Source organism: Amphiura filiformis, chromosome 6 (assembly GCF_039555335.1).
Source record: "Amphiura filiformis chromosome 6, Afil_fr2py, whole genome shotgun sequence".
Classification (NCBI taxonomy): domain Eukaryota; kingdom Metazoa; phylum Echinodermata; class Ophiuroidea; order Amphilepidida; family Amphiuridae; genus Amphiura; species Amphiura filiformis.
This window is the reverse complement of record NC_092633.1, coordinates 53,709,180-53,726,357: the sequence shown is the minus strand read 5'-3', so window position 1 is coordinate 53,726,357 and position 17,178 is coordinate 53,709,180. Positions and strand designations below refer to the sequence as shown.

General features: G+C 36.2%; 1 protein-coding gene and 1 long non-coding RNA gene across 3 annotated transcripts; both read right to left on the bottom strand.

Moving 5' to 3' along the window:
* Nucleotides 1–136: 136 nt before the first annotated feature.
* On the bottom strand, nucleotides 137–4,076 carry LOC140155618 (uncharacterized). Its single transcript, XR_011859408.1, has 2 exons — nucleotides 1,242–4,076; nucleotides 137–451 (listed from the first exon to the last, which is right to left on the bottom strand). It is a non-coding gene; the product is annotated as an uncharacterized lncRNA (long non-coding RNA).
* A 9-nt stretch (nucleotides 4,077–4,085) lies between these two features.
* On the bottom strand, nucleotides 4,086–17,045 carry LOC140155616 (pleckstrin homology domain-containing family B member 2-like). Of its 2 annotated transcripts, XM_072178530.1 has the most exons (7): nucleotides 16,998–17,045; nucleotides 14,076–14,198; nucleotides 13,017–13,147; nucleotides 10,497–10,652; nucleotides 8,966–9,239; nucleotides 5,636–5,694; nucleotides 4,665–4,782 (listed from the first exon to the last, which is right to left on the bottom strand). In XM_072178530.1, exons 2-6 carry the CDS (start codon nucleotides 14,101–14,103, stop codon nucleotides 5,660–5,662), a joined length of 624 nt encoding a protein of 207 aa, XP_072034631.1. In that variant the 5' UTR covers nucleotides 14,104–14,198; nucleotides 16,998–17,045; the 3' UTR covers nucleotides 4,665–4,782; nucleotides 5,636–5,659. The 2 variants fall into 2 exon arrangements, with proteins under 2 accessions (XP_072034630.1, XP_072034631.1); XM_072178529.1 differs by lacking the exon at nucleotides 5,636–5,694 and having other exon boundaries at nucleotides 4,086–4,782.
* Between the last annotated feature and the right edge of the window lie 133 nt (nucleotides 17,046–17,178).

Here is a 17,178-nt window from a genome sequence, read left to right as displayed (position 1 = left end):
ACACTTTTGTTAAATACATGTTATCTTGGTTTAATTTGATTTTACTATTAAATCAATTCCATGATTAGTACAGAATTAAAAAATTTGAACAATAATAGAATTTGATTCTTTAATAATTTGATAGAAAACAATATACTTTGGTTTGTACATGTGATGTATATTAACATCAACGTTATGCAAGATGTAATCAATTATTTAAAGTAGTATAATTTAATCATCTTTTCTGATTAATTATCATTTTTGTAAAATATTTAGGCCCCCTAGGAGGCCGGCAAAGTGCAGATCCGTCGGAACACGCTTTTCAATACAGAATAAATGCTAACCTCATTGTGACATCATCCAAGCAGCAAAGTTCATTTCCCATTGAAAAGCGTAATCCGACGGATCTGCAGTCATATTCTGCTAGATACAACCAATTTGGCCAATTCCAATTACATGTATTGTTGGAACACTTAAGGGGGTTCGAAACGATGTTTCTGGAAAACAGAAACTGAATTTAGAACCATTTGAATAGATTGAATAAGTTAAGCTAAATACATTGAGCAAAATAGTTTTTGTTTGAAGGAAATCGGACATACGGTTGTCAAGATATACATGTTTTTAGTTTCTTTGTATTCTATTGTTTTTGCCAATATATTGATGAAGTTAATGAAGAAAATTGGCATAATGTGCTCATGAATATTCATGTTTGCCAATATTATACCAATATCTTATGAATAAACCTTCATACTACTTAACTTTTATTTTATATGATTTTGACATGAAACTTTGCCAATGTGTTTCTATGGCCTAAAACATTAACATGTGATTTTCCCGCCCATCTAATTTGCATATTTGCATAATTAATTAGCATTATACTTAAGGCTAATTAATTATGCAAATATGCAAATTAGATGGGCGGGAAAATCACATGTTAAAGGTTTAGGTCATAGAGACATATTGGCAAAGTGTCAGGTCAAAATTCTTAAAGGTAAAAGTAGTATGAAGGTTTATTCATAAAATATTGGGAAAATATTGGCAAAAATTAATATTAATGAGCACATTTTGCCAATTTTCCTCATTAACTTCATCAATATATTGGCAAAAACAATAGAATACAAAGAATCTTTCAACAGCAATATCTCAAAAACCGTTTGTCCGATTTGGCTCAAATTTTGGAATTAAGATTATTTTGCATATCTCTCTGCAACAAGTCAATTTTAATCTCAATCAGAGCAACTTGATTTTGCCTTTCGTACCACCTTAACATTACAAATATGCCAAAATCTTAGGTTTTAAAAAATTGCACACAATTTATTTTTAAGATTTTGCATTATAATGACCTTAGGTTGACACTCCCCATATTCTTAATTTGTTATTACCTGAGATGAATATAACTTAAGAGATAGGAAGCCCCATTTATTCATACCTTGTGCAGAAATCCAGGTCTCCCACAGATATTGTAATCAATTACACGGCTTCACTTCCGGGTTCAATACATTAGGGTCAGAAAGTTGTTTACAGTATACAGCTGCAGTGCTAGTTACATTCTTTGAAATCAAGTAATCAAAATAATTTAAATTTAACTACTTTTTCATGAATTAGGACACAAAAGTGAGACAGTTTCGTGTTGGAAGCTTTTGTGGAAGACCTCAGAATTCGATCGATACATGATAACAATAGAGGCCGTCAGCTTTTCGCCATCTTGTGGGTACTAATGATCTGCGTGTTCATGCATCGGACACTACGCGCAGGGCGCAGCTTGCCACGCAGCTGTTATCACGCATTTAACGCTGTGATTTTGCTGTTCACGCATGGAGATCGAACGACCATCACAGCGTGTACCCACAAGATGGCGGCATATGACGTCACGCTGACGGCCTCTATAGGGCTGTGCATTGCTTTGTATCGCTTTAGTTATATTCGTCATGGGATATTACCTAATTACCTCTTCATGATTAATCCATTGGTTTTTACCACAGAGCCCTATTTACATTGGATTCCTAAGATTTGTACTCACATTGACTGTAAATTTTATATTTTCAATGCAATTACATTAGAAGGCAAGAATTTAGACTATAGTATAAATCACTTACATTCAGCCCCATAGCTAGTGGCATAGCCAGGATTTTAGGTGGGGAGGGGGCAGAATTTGCAAAAAGACCTTTTTCCCAAACCAATTACATCCATAAAGTGGGCTTAACCCCTAAAAATGGAAAAAGTGGTCCCTTCAATTTTTTTTTTTGTAATTTAGACATTTGGGTACATTTTAACATTTTGCTGTGAAAAGTAGACCTTTTTGTCAAAGGGGGGGGGGGGGGATACATTGAGCACCCTGGTTAAGAGTCTGCTTACATTAATAAGTTATAAGCATATACACATAATTATGTATTATACAATGTGTTAGCAGCATGTAGACTGATATTCAACTCTGTCATTTTGACATTAGCTAACCTTTCCAGCTTATGACACCATCACATCGTCTTCATTTCGCTTTGTGTTTAAACTCCTCCAGTCACATGACCACCCAATCTGCTGTCATTTTACCACCGGAGGAGTGTAAACACTATGCTGAATGAAAGAACCTGGATGTTGTGGCAAGCTGGAAATGCTAGCTAATGTCAATGTGACAGAGTTTCAGTCTATGTTGCTGCTCAACACAAATACTATGAATTACAATCATGTGATCTCATGTACCTATACAGTGCCGATGCCAGATGGCCATCTCAAACTGATACTGCTTGCCAGAAATAAGTGCCAAAATATGGCATTTTTTACTTATGGTACTTAATATTGCCTCTTTCCTACCCCTGCAGACTTAAAAAGTGCATATGGGTCACTTAAATTGGTTAAGTTAGAAAAGTTTATGTCGATAATCATATGGAGGGCACTAATTTGGTTGAATACCACAATTACATTTTTTAAATAAATATATAATATATTAACATTTCTGTTACACCTGCAGTGTATGATAAAGCATAATTAATATAATACATATATAGTCACATAATTCTTTTTTTACCATGGAAGGAATATTAAAAACCAACAAAGGACATTTAAATATTTACCAAGAACGTTATAGAATTGATGAAGCACATTTAGAAATAAATAGTTATAATAGTTACAAAAAGTAAAGTACTTGGAATGTAAAGCTTTTCTACAAATTATTTGTCGAATCTGTCATTTTGACATAAGCTAACCTTTCCAGCTTGCAACACCATCACATGCCATGCATCGTCTTCAGTCCGTGTTATGTTTACACTCCTGCTGTTACTTGATCAACGGAGTAGTGTAAACACTACAACTACAGGCTTGATTGGTTAAAAATTGAACAGGGCACCTGTCTCATCAAATTATGCTAATACCTCCTTGAAAGTGACAGGTGTCATCGAAGCTGGAACAGATAATAAAAACCATGGACCAGAGCCAATCAGTGTTGTAAAAAAATCCTGAAATGGCAACAAATTTCCTGAAAAATGTACTTTGCCTGTACATTTGTACAAGATCATCCGAGTAAAATTTCCTGAAATCAGGAAATTTCATGAAGACTGGCAACACTGATGGACTGCGCTTGTGATGATAACAAATGCTTACTGGCAAATTGGGCTACATGCAATCTATGAGGTCAAGCCCTTTCTCATATTGATATTATACAATAATTACCTCTTCACCTTTCAACAATGACCTGCTTAAGAATTCTGTGTATGTATAAATATGGTACACTCAAACTTACAATGACACATTTCTTTTATATAGAAACATAGTATGTAACAGTTGATTCCAAGCACTAAGTGATGATATCAAGGGCTTGTATCTCATGCTGTAGTGATTGGTATAAATGTAGAATATGCTATAAATCCCTTGGAAATTGAATTATTTTTAACAATGTATTACCATCTCTATCTGAAACCTGCAAATTAGAAAGGCAGCTTAAAAACAGAAAAGGTAAAACTTGCAAGCCCCCTGGCAGGGTTGTAATCCTACATTGATGATCCTAGTAATTTTCATCATTTTTCATGAAAATCACAATTACTTAGTTATGAAAATCATATTTGAACAAATTTTAATTTTTACCCAGGGCAGCCAGTGCACATTAACGTTGAGATCCACCTTGAAACCATCTTTACAGTAGGATCAGTCAACCATTTCTCAAAATCCTTTGAAGAGAAACCAAACCTATATCTTAATAAAATCATTAATGTACATGATCAAATAGTGGAGGGTAGGTACACATGGACAATATAATGATATGAATTGGATTTCTTTTGCAAAAGATTTCAGGAAAATGGTCAATAATATTTCACATAAAAGTTAGTTTCCCACTTCAAACCTTATTACTCCAATTTACTTATTACTTCAATTTACAAAGACACTTCAACTCTGGACTTCTTGGGAGACCAGTACCTATGTATTAAAAGAGCCATCCAATATAAAGAATTACTATATTTGACTTAATTACCACCTTGGGTGCTTATGTCAGTAATTTTCAGGGGCACTTATTAAAATCATAAAATCAAACCATACAGGTTTATACAGGTGCACTGAAAAGAGGGCACTTAGAGAGTTGCCATTCAAAACTTGTGTAGGGGCACTTAATAGTGAAGGGTGTTAATTAGGCAGAATACAGTAAATAAATAAATAAACCTTGGAATGACTTAAAAATTTGTTTAGACAATACTGTAAATCACCAGAAGAGTAATGGCATCATCATCATGCTACCTATTGCTGCCCCAGCAGCTACACCTAAAACCGCATCACCGGTGTTGTCTCGATGCTGTTGCTGATAGATTATGGTTTGGTGATCTGCACAAATTAACAAAAACATTCACATAAATTAGTAGGGCAATGTTATAATACACTCTTTCAAATTATACAATACAGAGACACTTTTGCAGGTATTTAGTATGATGTAAAGGTTGGTAGCGTTACTTGATATAAAAAACCTGTATGAATTAATGAGTTGGGTGAATGAGAGAGAGTAAGAGAGAGTGTGACAAATAAGACATATCAATATAGTCTATATACCTGTCATGCTTTTGCCCACAGTTACCCATCCTTAAAAGTATCAGAAATAGAATCAGAAATAAAATGCCATGCTGTCATGCACATACATACACTATAGACACTCTACAGGATGTTTGTCTATAATCCATAAAGAAATACAATCCAATAGGTTATAAACATTGTCAGCTTGCCCAAATTGGCCTGACTGCATCCATCTTTTTGCTGATTTTTGTTTGACTTGCAACTTAAGGGATGAGGTATGAACGTTTGGACAGTAATTTTTGTGGGACATAAGAGCACATCAGACATATCAAATTGCATTCTGAATACGAAGAATGTCCTTCTGATATCCAATAATTTTTTTTTAATTTGCGGTATAATATACATTTTACGGCAAATGATTAAAACTTGATATTTTTTATGTTTAACAGTCCCAGAAGTAAACTGCCTGCACAGGTACACCATCGCCAAGGTACCGGGCTGGTACACACAGAGTACCTACACAGTACCAATGCTGCTACTGCATACATACATACTACCCTGGCACTGCACAGTACCAACCAAGTACCTTGGCAACAGTGTACCTGTGCAGGTGGCCCCATAAGGAATCTGGTCATGTATTTTAAACTATGTGAAAGAGAAGAGAACTTACAGCTGAAGATCATAATAATCAGGATCAGTTGTAGTAGTAGGTCTGTGTCACTTGATAGTCTATGTACACACACACACAAACAATTCAAAAGCAAAGGACGTGTTAAAACCAGAAAAATGATCGTGCAAAAATAAGCAAAAGAAATATGACACATCATGATATCTTGGCATTTAATTCAGTGAGATCACAATAGAGGCCGTCAGCGTGACGTCATATGCCGCCATCTTGTGGGTACACGCTGTGATGGTCGTTCGATCTCCATGCGTGAACAGCAAAATCACCGCGTTGGTGCGCGATAACAGCTGCGTGGCAAGCTGCGCCCTGCGCGTAGTGTCCGACGCATGAACACACAGATCATTTGTGCCTACAAGATGGCGAAAGGCTGACGGCCTCTATTATGACATTTGCATTCAAAGCAGCTACTGCGAAAATAGATATGTGCAAATACATTCCTTTTTGTGTAAAGATTGATGTCAGCAAGCTTAGAATTGCAGAGTTAAAAACAAGTAAAACTGGTCAAAAATGGCAAAGCACAAAAAATACCTGCACTAAAATTTCCAGTTTTATAGAATTGTGACGTTTTGCATGCCTTTTGCTGTTGTGACACACCAACTGACTATTTTGTGGCAGCGTTTTCTACTGTGCCAAAATTATTTGCAGCAAATGGTCACAGGGACAAATCTTGAAGCAGGATCTGACAATTTCAGCAGAGAATCACCACTGACACTGAACCAAAAATGCATCATTTGTGTCTCACACCCACAACCAGATTAGTCGCAGAAAATAAAGCAAATTAGTATTGTGCATAGAATCAATGAGTCATCTGAAAACATGTTACAATTTTGAATCTTTTTCCGACTACAATGGGATATCAAAAAATATTTGTTCATTAGGGGGTGTAGCATGATGTCAAACATGTCTTTTTTCGGTGTGATTTAGAGCTTTTGTTTTATAGTGACAGTCAATTTAAGGTGGTGCTACACCCCTGATAAATTTTGTGACTAATTTTGTATTTTTCTCAAAAAATAACTACACAGGGGCAAGGAATCCAATTACTTCAGTGATTCAAGACAACTGGCTCATTATATATGTTTTAAGAAATGAGGTACATTCTAGCGGTACATGTACCTCTTTTCTTATTATAAATAACATACTGCTTGTCACAAGAGTCACTAGAGTCACTAAAATTCCAGTGTAGTAACTGGATTCCTTGCCCCTATAATATACATAACTTTTGTTACCAGTGTGTTATTATTTTTTGAGAAAAATGCAAAAATAGTCACAAATTTATCAGGGAGTGAAGTACCACCTTAATGGGACATGCCAAAATTCACCTGGCCTTATTTCTATACATCATGCCACATGACATGTAATTCAAGCTGTATTACACCATGCCATGGACCCACTAGGATTTTCTCTACTTTATATAAATCACCATATGTGACCTGCTGTCACAAATTCAGTGTAAAGTCGCAAGTTGGTAGTTTCAAGACTGGCTGCTGAATTGATGTTCTTTGTTTATCGCGCACCTGTACAAGCCAGTAGTATGTCCTTCGCAAATGACCCATTGTGGCCCCATTCAGAGGACATACAGACATACTATTGGCTTGAACATGTGCATGTGAAACAAAGACCACCAACAAAATAGCCATATCGTCTTAAAACTACTAACTTGCGACTTTACACTCATTTCATGATATCAGGTCACATAATCTTTGGATGTCGATGCTTAAATTGGATGGAATAATAAGCCATTGTGTTAGGTAACTATTCTGCTCCCTACTAACATAGGAGGCGGGTAAACAAAGCCCTTATATAGATTTAATAATTTTCTTTGTATTGTAACATTTTTTGAGATTCATAATGTATAATACCAACATAACAGATTGGTTTCTAGGATTATACGCCGTAGAAGTGATGTAGTTACGCAATAGATTAATACAATTATCTATATCGCCCTTCACTACAACATTCACATGGTACCGATGCATTGAACCATAGATGTCAAAGAAAGGTTGATCACTTGCACCTGTAAGATAAGTATCTTTGAAAAGAGCGGTATTGTTTTTAATCTGTTTGCTGACATACACAGGTGATTAGAGTAATCTGCTTGTAGTGCAGGGCGATCTATTCAAAAATTGTATTTATCTATTGCTATGATAGATAATCCGATTATGACGTCACTTCTACGGCGTATAGAGGCACATAACATTCCTGTGCAACACATACTCTATATGCAAGTATAACCAGAAAAGAAACACATACAGCAAGAAAATTAATTTAAATGCAAAGCTCTTTTTGCCCACAAACCAATGTGTTTATCAAGCATATGTGCATGCTTACAAACTCCAAATATTGAATTGTTATCATGCATGGCAACAAATAATGAAGAACCTGTATTATGCATTGAATTAATGGCATTTTAGAGAGAAAATGCATAATCAAGGTTTGCCATTACTATCATGCATAGAGATCTTAGCAGTTTATAAAGACACAAAGAATAAAATTGTGTTTTTTTTTCATTGCTTAAACATGCTCATACTAAAAGGCAGTTTACCATGCAAATGCTGAGTAAGTACAATATTGTCCCCATCAGTGTGACAAACACGGCAGAATTTTGGTCCTATTAAATGTCCCGGCACATTGCACATACATGAATGTGTCACGCTGTAAAAACTGTGGCTTTTTTATTGACCACATGGGTACTACAAGCCGAACTATCACAGCCTCTAATAACTACATTGTAGTTTGATTGGTTACAAAGAGGGCTAAATCGATGTATTGAGCCAATCAGAGATATGGTAAGAAGAGTCAGTAGGGCTTAAGGGAATTAAGCTAGAAATGGCTACCAGATTTAAAAGCATTATTATTTTGATTGGTTACTCACGACTATACAGCGGTTCGCTTCAAGTTCGGTAGTGATGTAGGTGCGCATTTCGCTGGGCGCAGTATCAATTAGTGCACATAAAGTCAATCTCGCAGAGTGTACATGCACACGTACAAGGGCGGCTTGTCAGCACGCTTGTAGCGCAACCGCGAAAAGGCATTAACGTCACTACCAAATTTGAGGTGAACTAAAGAATATGTAATTAACCAATCAGGGGCACTGTAACAGAGGTGTATAAACTTGAAAATTCCCAATTTTTTGGTATGGTAAAAATAAGCACTTTTGGAAGTTACTTTAAAAGAAAAAAGCCTTTTACCCATTTATGGAAATATGAACATTTCATGAAAATAAAGGTATTGGAAAAAAAAAAGTCATTTTGTAAATATAAACCGCTGCACTGTAACTTAAGGCATTAGCGCTATGGGGTTAATATTGCTACTCACTTTGTCCAGGCACAGCCCCAGCAGCTGTAGGTGCTCCATACGTTGTATAAACAGTCTGTCCAGGGTAACTATATGCTGCTGTCTGCATGGGATACACCCCATTGTGTGGAGTGGTTCCATTCCGACGAACCACTACTCGTCGCCCATTGGGATACGTTGTTGTGGTTGTTACTGTCTGATGACCAACAGCAGCAGCGTACGGAGGTGGAGCATCCGAGTAGACAGGTGGAGCATTGCTGTAACTTGCTGTATATGGCGCTGTCCTTGGCTGGGTCTGTTATATGATATCAAATATTAACATCACAGGCACAGTATTCAATACCAGTTTTTCAAAATCTTACCTAAGGCTATTAAGTACATTTTTTGAGGCAGCTGTTTTGCTCGAGCATCTATGCAGTGTCTTTAAGTTGGTGTACGTTAGCGGTGAGCAAACGCTACTGTTTTAAGCTGCATCCAATGAAATGTGCACTGACATTCTGGGCTCACAGCCACATCAGGGCCAAAACTGATCAAAGAACTTATACCATAAGCAGACTGCTAACATTGCCAGAACATAGAAGACAACAATAAACTGGGCCACTGGTCGAGTCCAATTCCTCATCAAACAGTAACTACGCCCCTGTCTTTTGCAATGTCAATAGTGTGATGATAATGAATGCATTTGTCAAATTACATCTTTGCCCGGATTCCCCAGACTGCTCAAAAATTTTGATTAAGTAATTGGTAGCCAAGTAATGTTTACCCCTTCCCCTAACTCGGTGCAGCATTTCCCCCACTTTTGCACATTCCACTGACTCTATTGTCCTGAGATGTTTGGGCAATCCTTGTCAGATGATCCAGTGATGGTAATTTTGTTACATTGTTTGTTGATAAGAAAACCTTTTGAGTTATTTATTTTAAATTCCCAATGAAGATTTTACATGTATGTGTTAGTAAAGTAGGTAATGGGGATACGCATCCTGCACAAGAACAAATAAACACAATGGGGAATTGTGTTTATTTGTCGGGAATTGTGTTTATTTGTTGTCATGTTTAATTGTAACACTTTGGGTTGGTTAAACTGTTAATTCTTTCTTATTAAATATATTCAGTTTCCTCTTGTAGCGAGCAATCGCTCCCCATTGTGTTTATTTGTTCTTGTGCAGGATCGTATCCCCATTACCTACTTTACTTATAATTATACTGGGGAAACGATTAAGCATCAGTAATGATCTCCTTCACTTGTGTACTTGCGTAATATTTGTTTGTGTGTATTGTATACCATGACTGCTATAACATTAGACCCAGCTTTAACCACCGCTTATCAGTGGGAGCTGGTAGCCTAATGGATAAGGCGTCCGTCTAGAGTTCGGAAGGTCGTGGGTTCGATTCCCATGCCGGCACATTCCCTTGCTTTTTTTTCAAGTTGGGTTGTGTGCCGGTCGGGAATTGTGTTTATTTGTTGTCATGTTTAATTGTAACACTTTGGGTTGGTTAAACTGTTAATTCTTTCTTATGTATGTGTTACTACAAGATTAGTAAATTTACTCACATTAGCTTGTTTAGCTTCAAACATGGATACTTTCCATGCTTCTGCATCATCACGTGAGTCGGCACAGAAGACAATAATGTTTTCTGGTGTCTTCACTTGAAATAGGCTCTCTGTTGAATGATTGCTTGGTGGTGTTTCTGGTACCTCATGACCAACCTATTGAAATGTACACACAAATGATGATACAAACATGGTTTGACATACAGATCACAAATAAAACTGAACAACAAAGACCAATGGTTAAAAACTTCATATCATGTCTGAACTAATATTGATATAAAATTGGACGGATTGAGCATGATACCTGAATTTATCGGTCGAGCTAGAGTTTTCAAATATCAGGCGAGACAAAGTCTAGCGTGATATTTGAAAACTCTAGCGAGATCGATAAATTCAGGTATCATGCGAAAGTATCCGTCCAATTTTATCATTATTATGTCTTCAGAATCGGAGAAATAAAGTTTAATCTATGTGGTAAATTAAATATGAGCAAGGTTTTTAAGTCAAGTCAACACATACATAAATGACAGCCAGTGAAAAAATTTCACTGACTATTCAGGAATTGAACCTGGGACCTTCGGATCACGGACCGATGCTCTACCAACTGAGCTAATAAGTCAGATGGAGAAGAGCAGTGATGTTATTATCTATAGGCCTTCAGTTCAATACCCGCCCTCTATCATCTTCTCATCCAAGAAGCTTCGGTGATCCGAAGGTCTCAGGTTTAAATCCTGGATAGTCAGTGAAATTTTTTCACTGGCTGTCATTTATGTATGTGTTGACTTGACTTAAAAACCTTGCTCATATGTCTTCAGAATCTTTTTTTGGTCAAAAACATGATTTTTAGCAAAAAAATTAGTTTTAGTAGAAAATGTAATTTTGTTAAAAATTAAAAATGTGATTTCTGCTCAAAAATATGATTTTTGGTCAAAAACGTGATTTATGGTCAAAAATGTGATTTTTGGTCAAAAATGTTATCTTTGGTCAAAAATGTTTTTGTTTTTTTTTGCGGAAAATGTGATATTTGGTCAAATAAAACACACCAAAAGAGACATACGACAGCTTCAAGATTTGACTTACGCTTACGGACACACGTGTGAAAAAAGTATTTAGGGGTGAAAAGAACCAAAATTCTTGAATGATTATATGTTTCAAGGGTAAAATGTCATCTAGTTTCAGATTTTGGCACTTAAAACTCCCTATCTTTTATAGATTTTGAGAAAAATCATTTTTGTTCGATTTTGGCGAAAATGGCCATTTTGGGGTGACAAAATTTTGACTTGCAGATTTCCTGTGAGTATATGAACATGAAAACTATCAAATAGTGCCTAATTTTCTATTCTAATTGTGTAACAAGGGTACAATTAAAAGCATTGAATGGGATCCATATATTTCTTTATTTTTGTAGCAGGGTAGAAACTTGAGGGTTCGGGTGACAATTGATTTAGAAAATATACAATATTCGTGATCATTTTCAATTTGAAAACGCCATATCTCCACAATGGTATGAGCTATAGGGATGCTTTAAGTGTTTATTTGCTCAGTATTTCATTAGCGAAATGGTGATATAACAAACAAGTAAGCTAGATCTACAGAATATAAAATAACTTGCAAAATGCTACCCCCACCCCTAAGGATTTTGAGGGCGTGAAAAAAGTCACAGATTTTGCAAAAAAAATTCCTTCAAAATTGGGAGGTTTGAGGCTAAACAAAAGACATGTTGCCCTTACCAATGCCTCCCTCTAGAGCAACATGTTTTTGTTTAGCCCTGAGTATCCCCATTTTGAAGGACTTATTTTTTTTTTTTTTTTTTTTTCTCCAATTTGGGGACTTCAGGAAGAAATATTTGGCTGTACAGTGCTATGGGGAAATTTTTCAAGTTGATAATTATGCATTTTTTATGTCAGATTCAGTTTCTACACAAAATTTCACCCTAGAAAATGTTCCTTTAAGTAGGATATCTTTCACTTTAAGTTTCCACCATTCTGTCCGCCAAACGCAAGTCAAAGCTTGAACGCTGTCATACATGGTGACTTTTGCATATAAAGTATATGAACTATGCACTCTATGAAGAGGTTACAGACCGATACACAAATTTATCGGACACCGATACACAAATTTATCGGACAGCCAGGTTATGTACAAAGGTATAGAATGCAAGATTCTGAAGACATAATAATGAAATTTATTGAGAAGATTAGTCTTACAAATAAGGGCTTCCTGAGGGAACCCAGAGACAAAACAAAATTATCAGCTAGATATGCTCGTGTAAAAACCATGTAAAACAGTATTTATTCAACATTTATTCAAGGGCAAGTGTGTCTATCGTTCAGAATGTCAAAAAATGTCAAAATCTGGGAAACATGAATATTTGACTGGATCTTTTTATTATAAAAAACATCAAAAAATGACAAAATAGCTTTCCATATCATGTTAAGTCTCATCAAATCCAATTGGTTCTTATTTATATGTAATTATATCAATAACATTAAACAAAACAAAGAACAGGCATTTCTTTACCTTTATTGAATATAAATTGAATAAATTAAGAGTTCCCTCAACTTCTCTTTGTGACTCATTGGTGTAATAAATAAATCTGCCATCATTGTGTAGTACACAGAAACTACGCTTCCAGCGACGCAGGAAATCACCTGTGATAAACAAGAAAAGAAACATACACAAGATACAATATATGTTACTTTTTTCTTCTGCAAGCTTTGAATTAAGAGCATCTGATCCAGTAGCACAATATTACAAGGACATTGTTGTTCCAATCATTGTCATCATCATCACCATCATCATCATAGTTTAAGGCTAAAAAAATATATGTTTGGCCTCACTTGGCTTGAAAAGAAAAGGTTGGTCAGTTGACTACCATCTATTTTTTAAGGAAAACCAAAAGAACAAAGTATACACACACAACTTATGTTTTAATAACATATTTTAATGTTTTCTAAAGGAGATATATCATTTTGGCAAATTTAACAGTATAAAATGAAGAGCTTATTTCCAAACTGTGTTAAGTCCACAACCGCATGTTTCTCATTTAATTTTAACCAATCAAATGACAGGAATCTATGAGGTCAGTGTCCGAAATAAGGAAAATATGGAGGTTATCCCGAGGATAACTAAAGCATAAATTCTGCTTGTCCTCAATACATTCTAGGTTGTCCCCAAAATGTGTCATACTTTTGGAGGTACAATATAGTGGTTGTCCAGGGAATAAGTACATAACTCAATATGGTTGTCCCCAGTGATTTTTGGACAAGAGGACAAGAGGATAAGTGCTTATTTCGAACACTGTATGAGGTATATAATACGGGATATGGGATAACGGGACTATAAATATCGTAAGGGTACGGGAGGAAGGAAGGAAGCAAAAATAAGGTAAGCTAAAAAGGAAATATAGGCCTAAGGAGGGGCAGGTTTAGATAAATAAAATTTACCTTTTCAATGATTCTACCTGTTCAGTACCGGTAATTACTGTTTTAGTGAACGCTTCCATTTACTCATCTAGCGGGACATGCGTGAAGCCCGGTGTCCCGCTAGTGCCTAGTAATTCTTGATACCGGTACTTACTTTGTCTGTGAAGCCATCCTGATTTCATGACCCCATACACTCCAACCGCTTTCAGCACTCGTAGTCATGATGTTGAAGGCACTCCTTATAATTGTTCTCACTTGTTCATGTACAAAATCAAATCTGAAATACAAATCCAATATCGGCACAATTTTAGTTGTACGAATACTATACTGTTGTGATGGTTGTGAGAGAGCTTTCCCACAAGACAGTAACATGCTAGCATCTGGGGGCGGAAAGTGGGCACTAAACTTATCTGTAGCCAGCAGCACAAGCTATTCCTCATCTTTCATTAAGGGGGTACTACACCCCTGCCCAATTTTGTGCCTATTTTTGCATTTTTCTCAAAAAATTATAGAGCATTGGTGACAAGTAAGATATGTATAATATAGGGACAAAGACTACCACTACTGCACTGGAAATTGTATTTCAGCACAGACAACAGTTGTGGAGTTACAATGTACAGTCAAAAATGAGGGAAAACCAATATTTGATCAATAAATCAATAACTACTTGCCTTGAGTTGCTGAATTTTCAGTGCAGTAGTTGTAGTCCTTGCCCCTATCATATATCTTACTTGTCACCAATGCGCTATAATTTTTGAGAAAAATGCAAAAATAGGCACAAAATTGGCCAGGGGTGTAGTACCCCTTAAGCAAATGAACATTTGATTCCTGAAATTAAGAAAAAAGTTGCCACGGTCAAACGAAAAAAGGAATCCGAAACATCACCCTTTTTTGACCCCTGTACTAATTAAGCCAGGGATTTTCGGACTGGCTCACAGGTACCTGCCCGAGATTACATTACCCGGTCAGGAAATACCCTGCCCGGTGCACACCCCTAGTACTAATTTTATAAATACATAATTTACATGTAGAGGGCTTGCTTCATTAATCATCAACTCATCATTTGGTTTGTGCCAGGGGTTCAGATTCAGGATGAATTTTAATTTCTTAAAAGAACCTAGATTCTCCTGGTAAATCGCCAGAGCAAATCAGTGTTACCCATGCATACGACCCTGCAGGGAGCCCATAAATCCAAAATTTAATTCCCACTGACTTGCTTGAGAAGTTCAGCCACAAATTTGCTCACCGATAGCTTCACATTCGAGGCTAGAGACCTTTGCATTCAAAATCTAGTCCGATTCGCTGAAGCATGACACCATGTAAAGCAACGGAAATTAAACACAGCTGATCACGAACGGTGATCGTGATCAGTGCTAAAATTGCACTTCAACAAAATTTTAGACTGTTTACTCAAAATACTCAAATACTTTTTACTCAAAAAGATACAGTTGACTCATCAAAATAACTTTCATCCAAATTTCAACATTAACAGAATAAACAACATCCGTTGCAAAAAATGTCAATGATGTCCGACCGAAAAATGATAGCAACATGTACATTTTTTGTAGTCTAGCATCGAAAATTTGAATGCTTTCATTTACTTTAGAATTACTCAAGAACTCTAGTCTTTGAATTTGCACACGATTACACCTTCGATGCTAGAGTGCTTTGTTATCATTCAAAATCTAGTCTGATTCGCTGAAGCATGACACTGTGTAAAGCAATGGAAGTTCAGAAGTAAACACAGCCGATCATGACAGGCGATCGCATCAAAAATGTTGCTAAAATTATACTTCGGCAAAATTTTAGACTTTCCAAAGTAGGCAAATCTTGCTCAAAAGATACAGTTGACTCATCGAAAAAACTTCAATTTCAACATTAACAGAATAAATAACCTCCTTGGTGCAAAACATTGCACCGCTGTCCGACCGAAAAATGATAGCAACGCACTCTAGCATCGAATGCGTAAAACTATCGTGTGCAAATTCGAAGCTAGAATTCTCTCAAGTAAGGCATAGCATCATAGGTAATGCCAGGCAAACCTTAATTAACACATTTGTTAATCAACCATATTCGCCTAGAACACAATATATATTTTACATAGAAATTTAAAAGAACAAGTAGGTCAAGGAAACCTACATAAATATGTTTTCTATACTTCACTTGACCCAAATATATGATTTTTTTATGGTGATGAGACAATCGCACATGGAATTTTAGAGGGATTTTGATAGCAGTTCCATTAAAAAAAGCTGCTATCATAATAAGACTAAGATCTAGAAACACCCCGAAATGCAGTTTTGGGGATTTTGCCAACAGAATCTTTTTTGATGAAAGTCAATCTTTGACAAGATGTAACTTTGCTACGGAAAGTGCTATGACAAAAAGGTTTTCAGTTTTATCTTTCTTTACACAAGGGCCTTAATTTGATATATAATTATAAAATGATAGAGTTTGATGGCAAATTTGAATTCACCTGGGCCTGGGCTGCATACCATGGCCATGCGTGTACATGTATTTTTTTTGGGGGCTTTAGGGGCGCCAGCCCCGGGTCAAAGCAGGGGCGCCAAATCAAGGGGCGGCGGGAAGACGAAGGGGCGGCAAAAAGAGGGGCGGCTTTACTTTTTTAAACGACCGTAAAAAATTGGGGCAACCTTTTCAGGCTGTTGTGTGACTTGAGGAAGGGGCAGCAAAATTGGATTTTCTTCAGCCCCCGGGCCCGGGGAAGGGGCGGCCACGGTAAGCCACTGCATACCTACATCGTACTTTTATTAAGCTAAGTTAGAACCATGACAGTTTAGATCCAATTGCGTAACCGGCTTTGTTTATCCCTTGTCATGTCATGTTAGTTTTGTGACTGTCTATCATCATAATCATGTGTTGGGGTGCATAATTTGGCACCCGAAAACAAAATTTACGGTAATTTAATCGATGTATCGTATCTATACTTCAATATCATACCAATAAGAATACACAACATGCTTTAACTATATTCAAATAACATTTGCACAAAACTTGTAAAAAAGTGAAAATTATTTCAGAACCTATTTTCCTGTTATTTCAGGGCACAACTTACGAGTGACGACGAAGTTTATTTACTTTCTTCTGCGCATCGTTGTTTGCGCATGGATCTGACGTAATTTTGATTAAATTTGCGATTAATGTATACTTTTTTGTAATTTAAAAACAATATTATGAATGATAAAAAAACCAAAAGCATAAAAAAATTTCGTTTTGTATCAATTTATTGCCTTTAT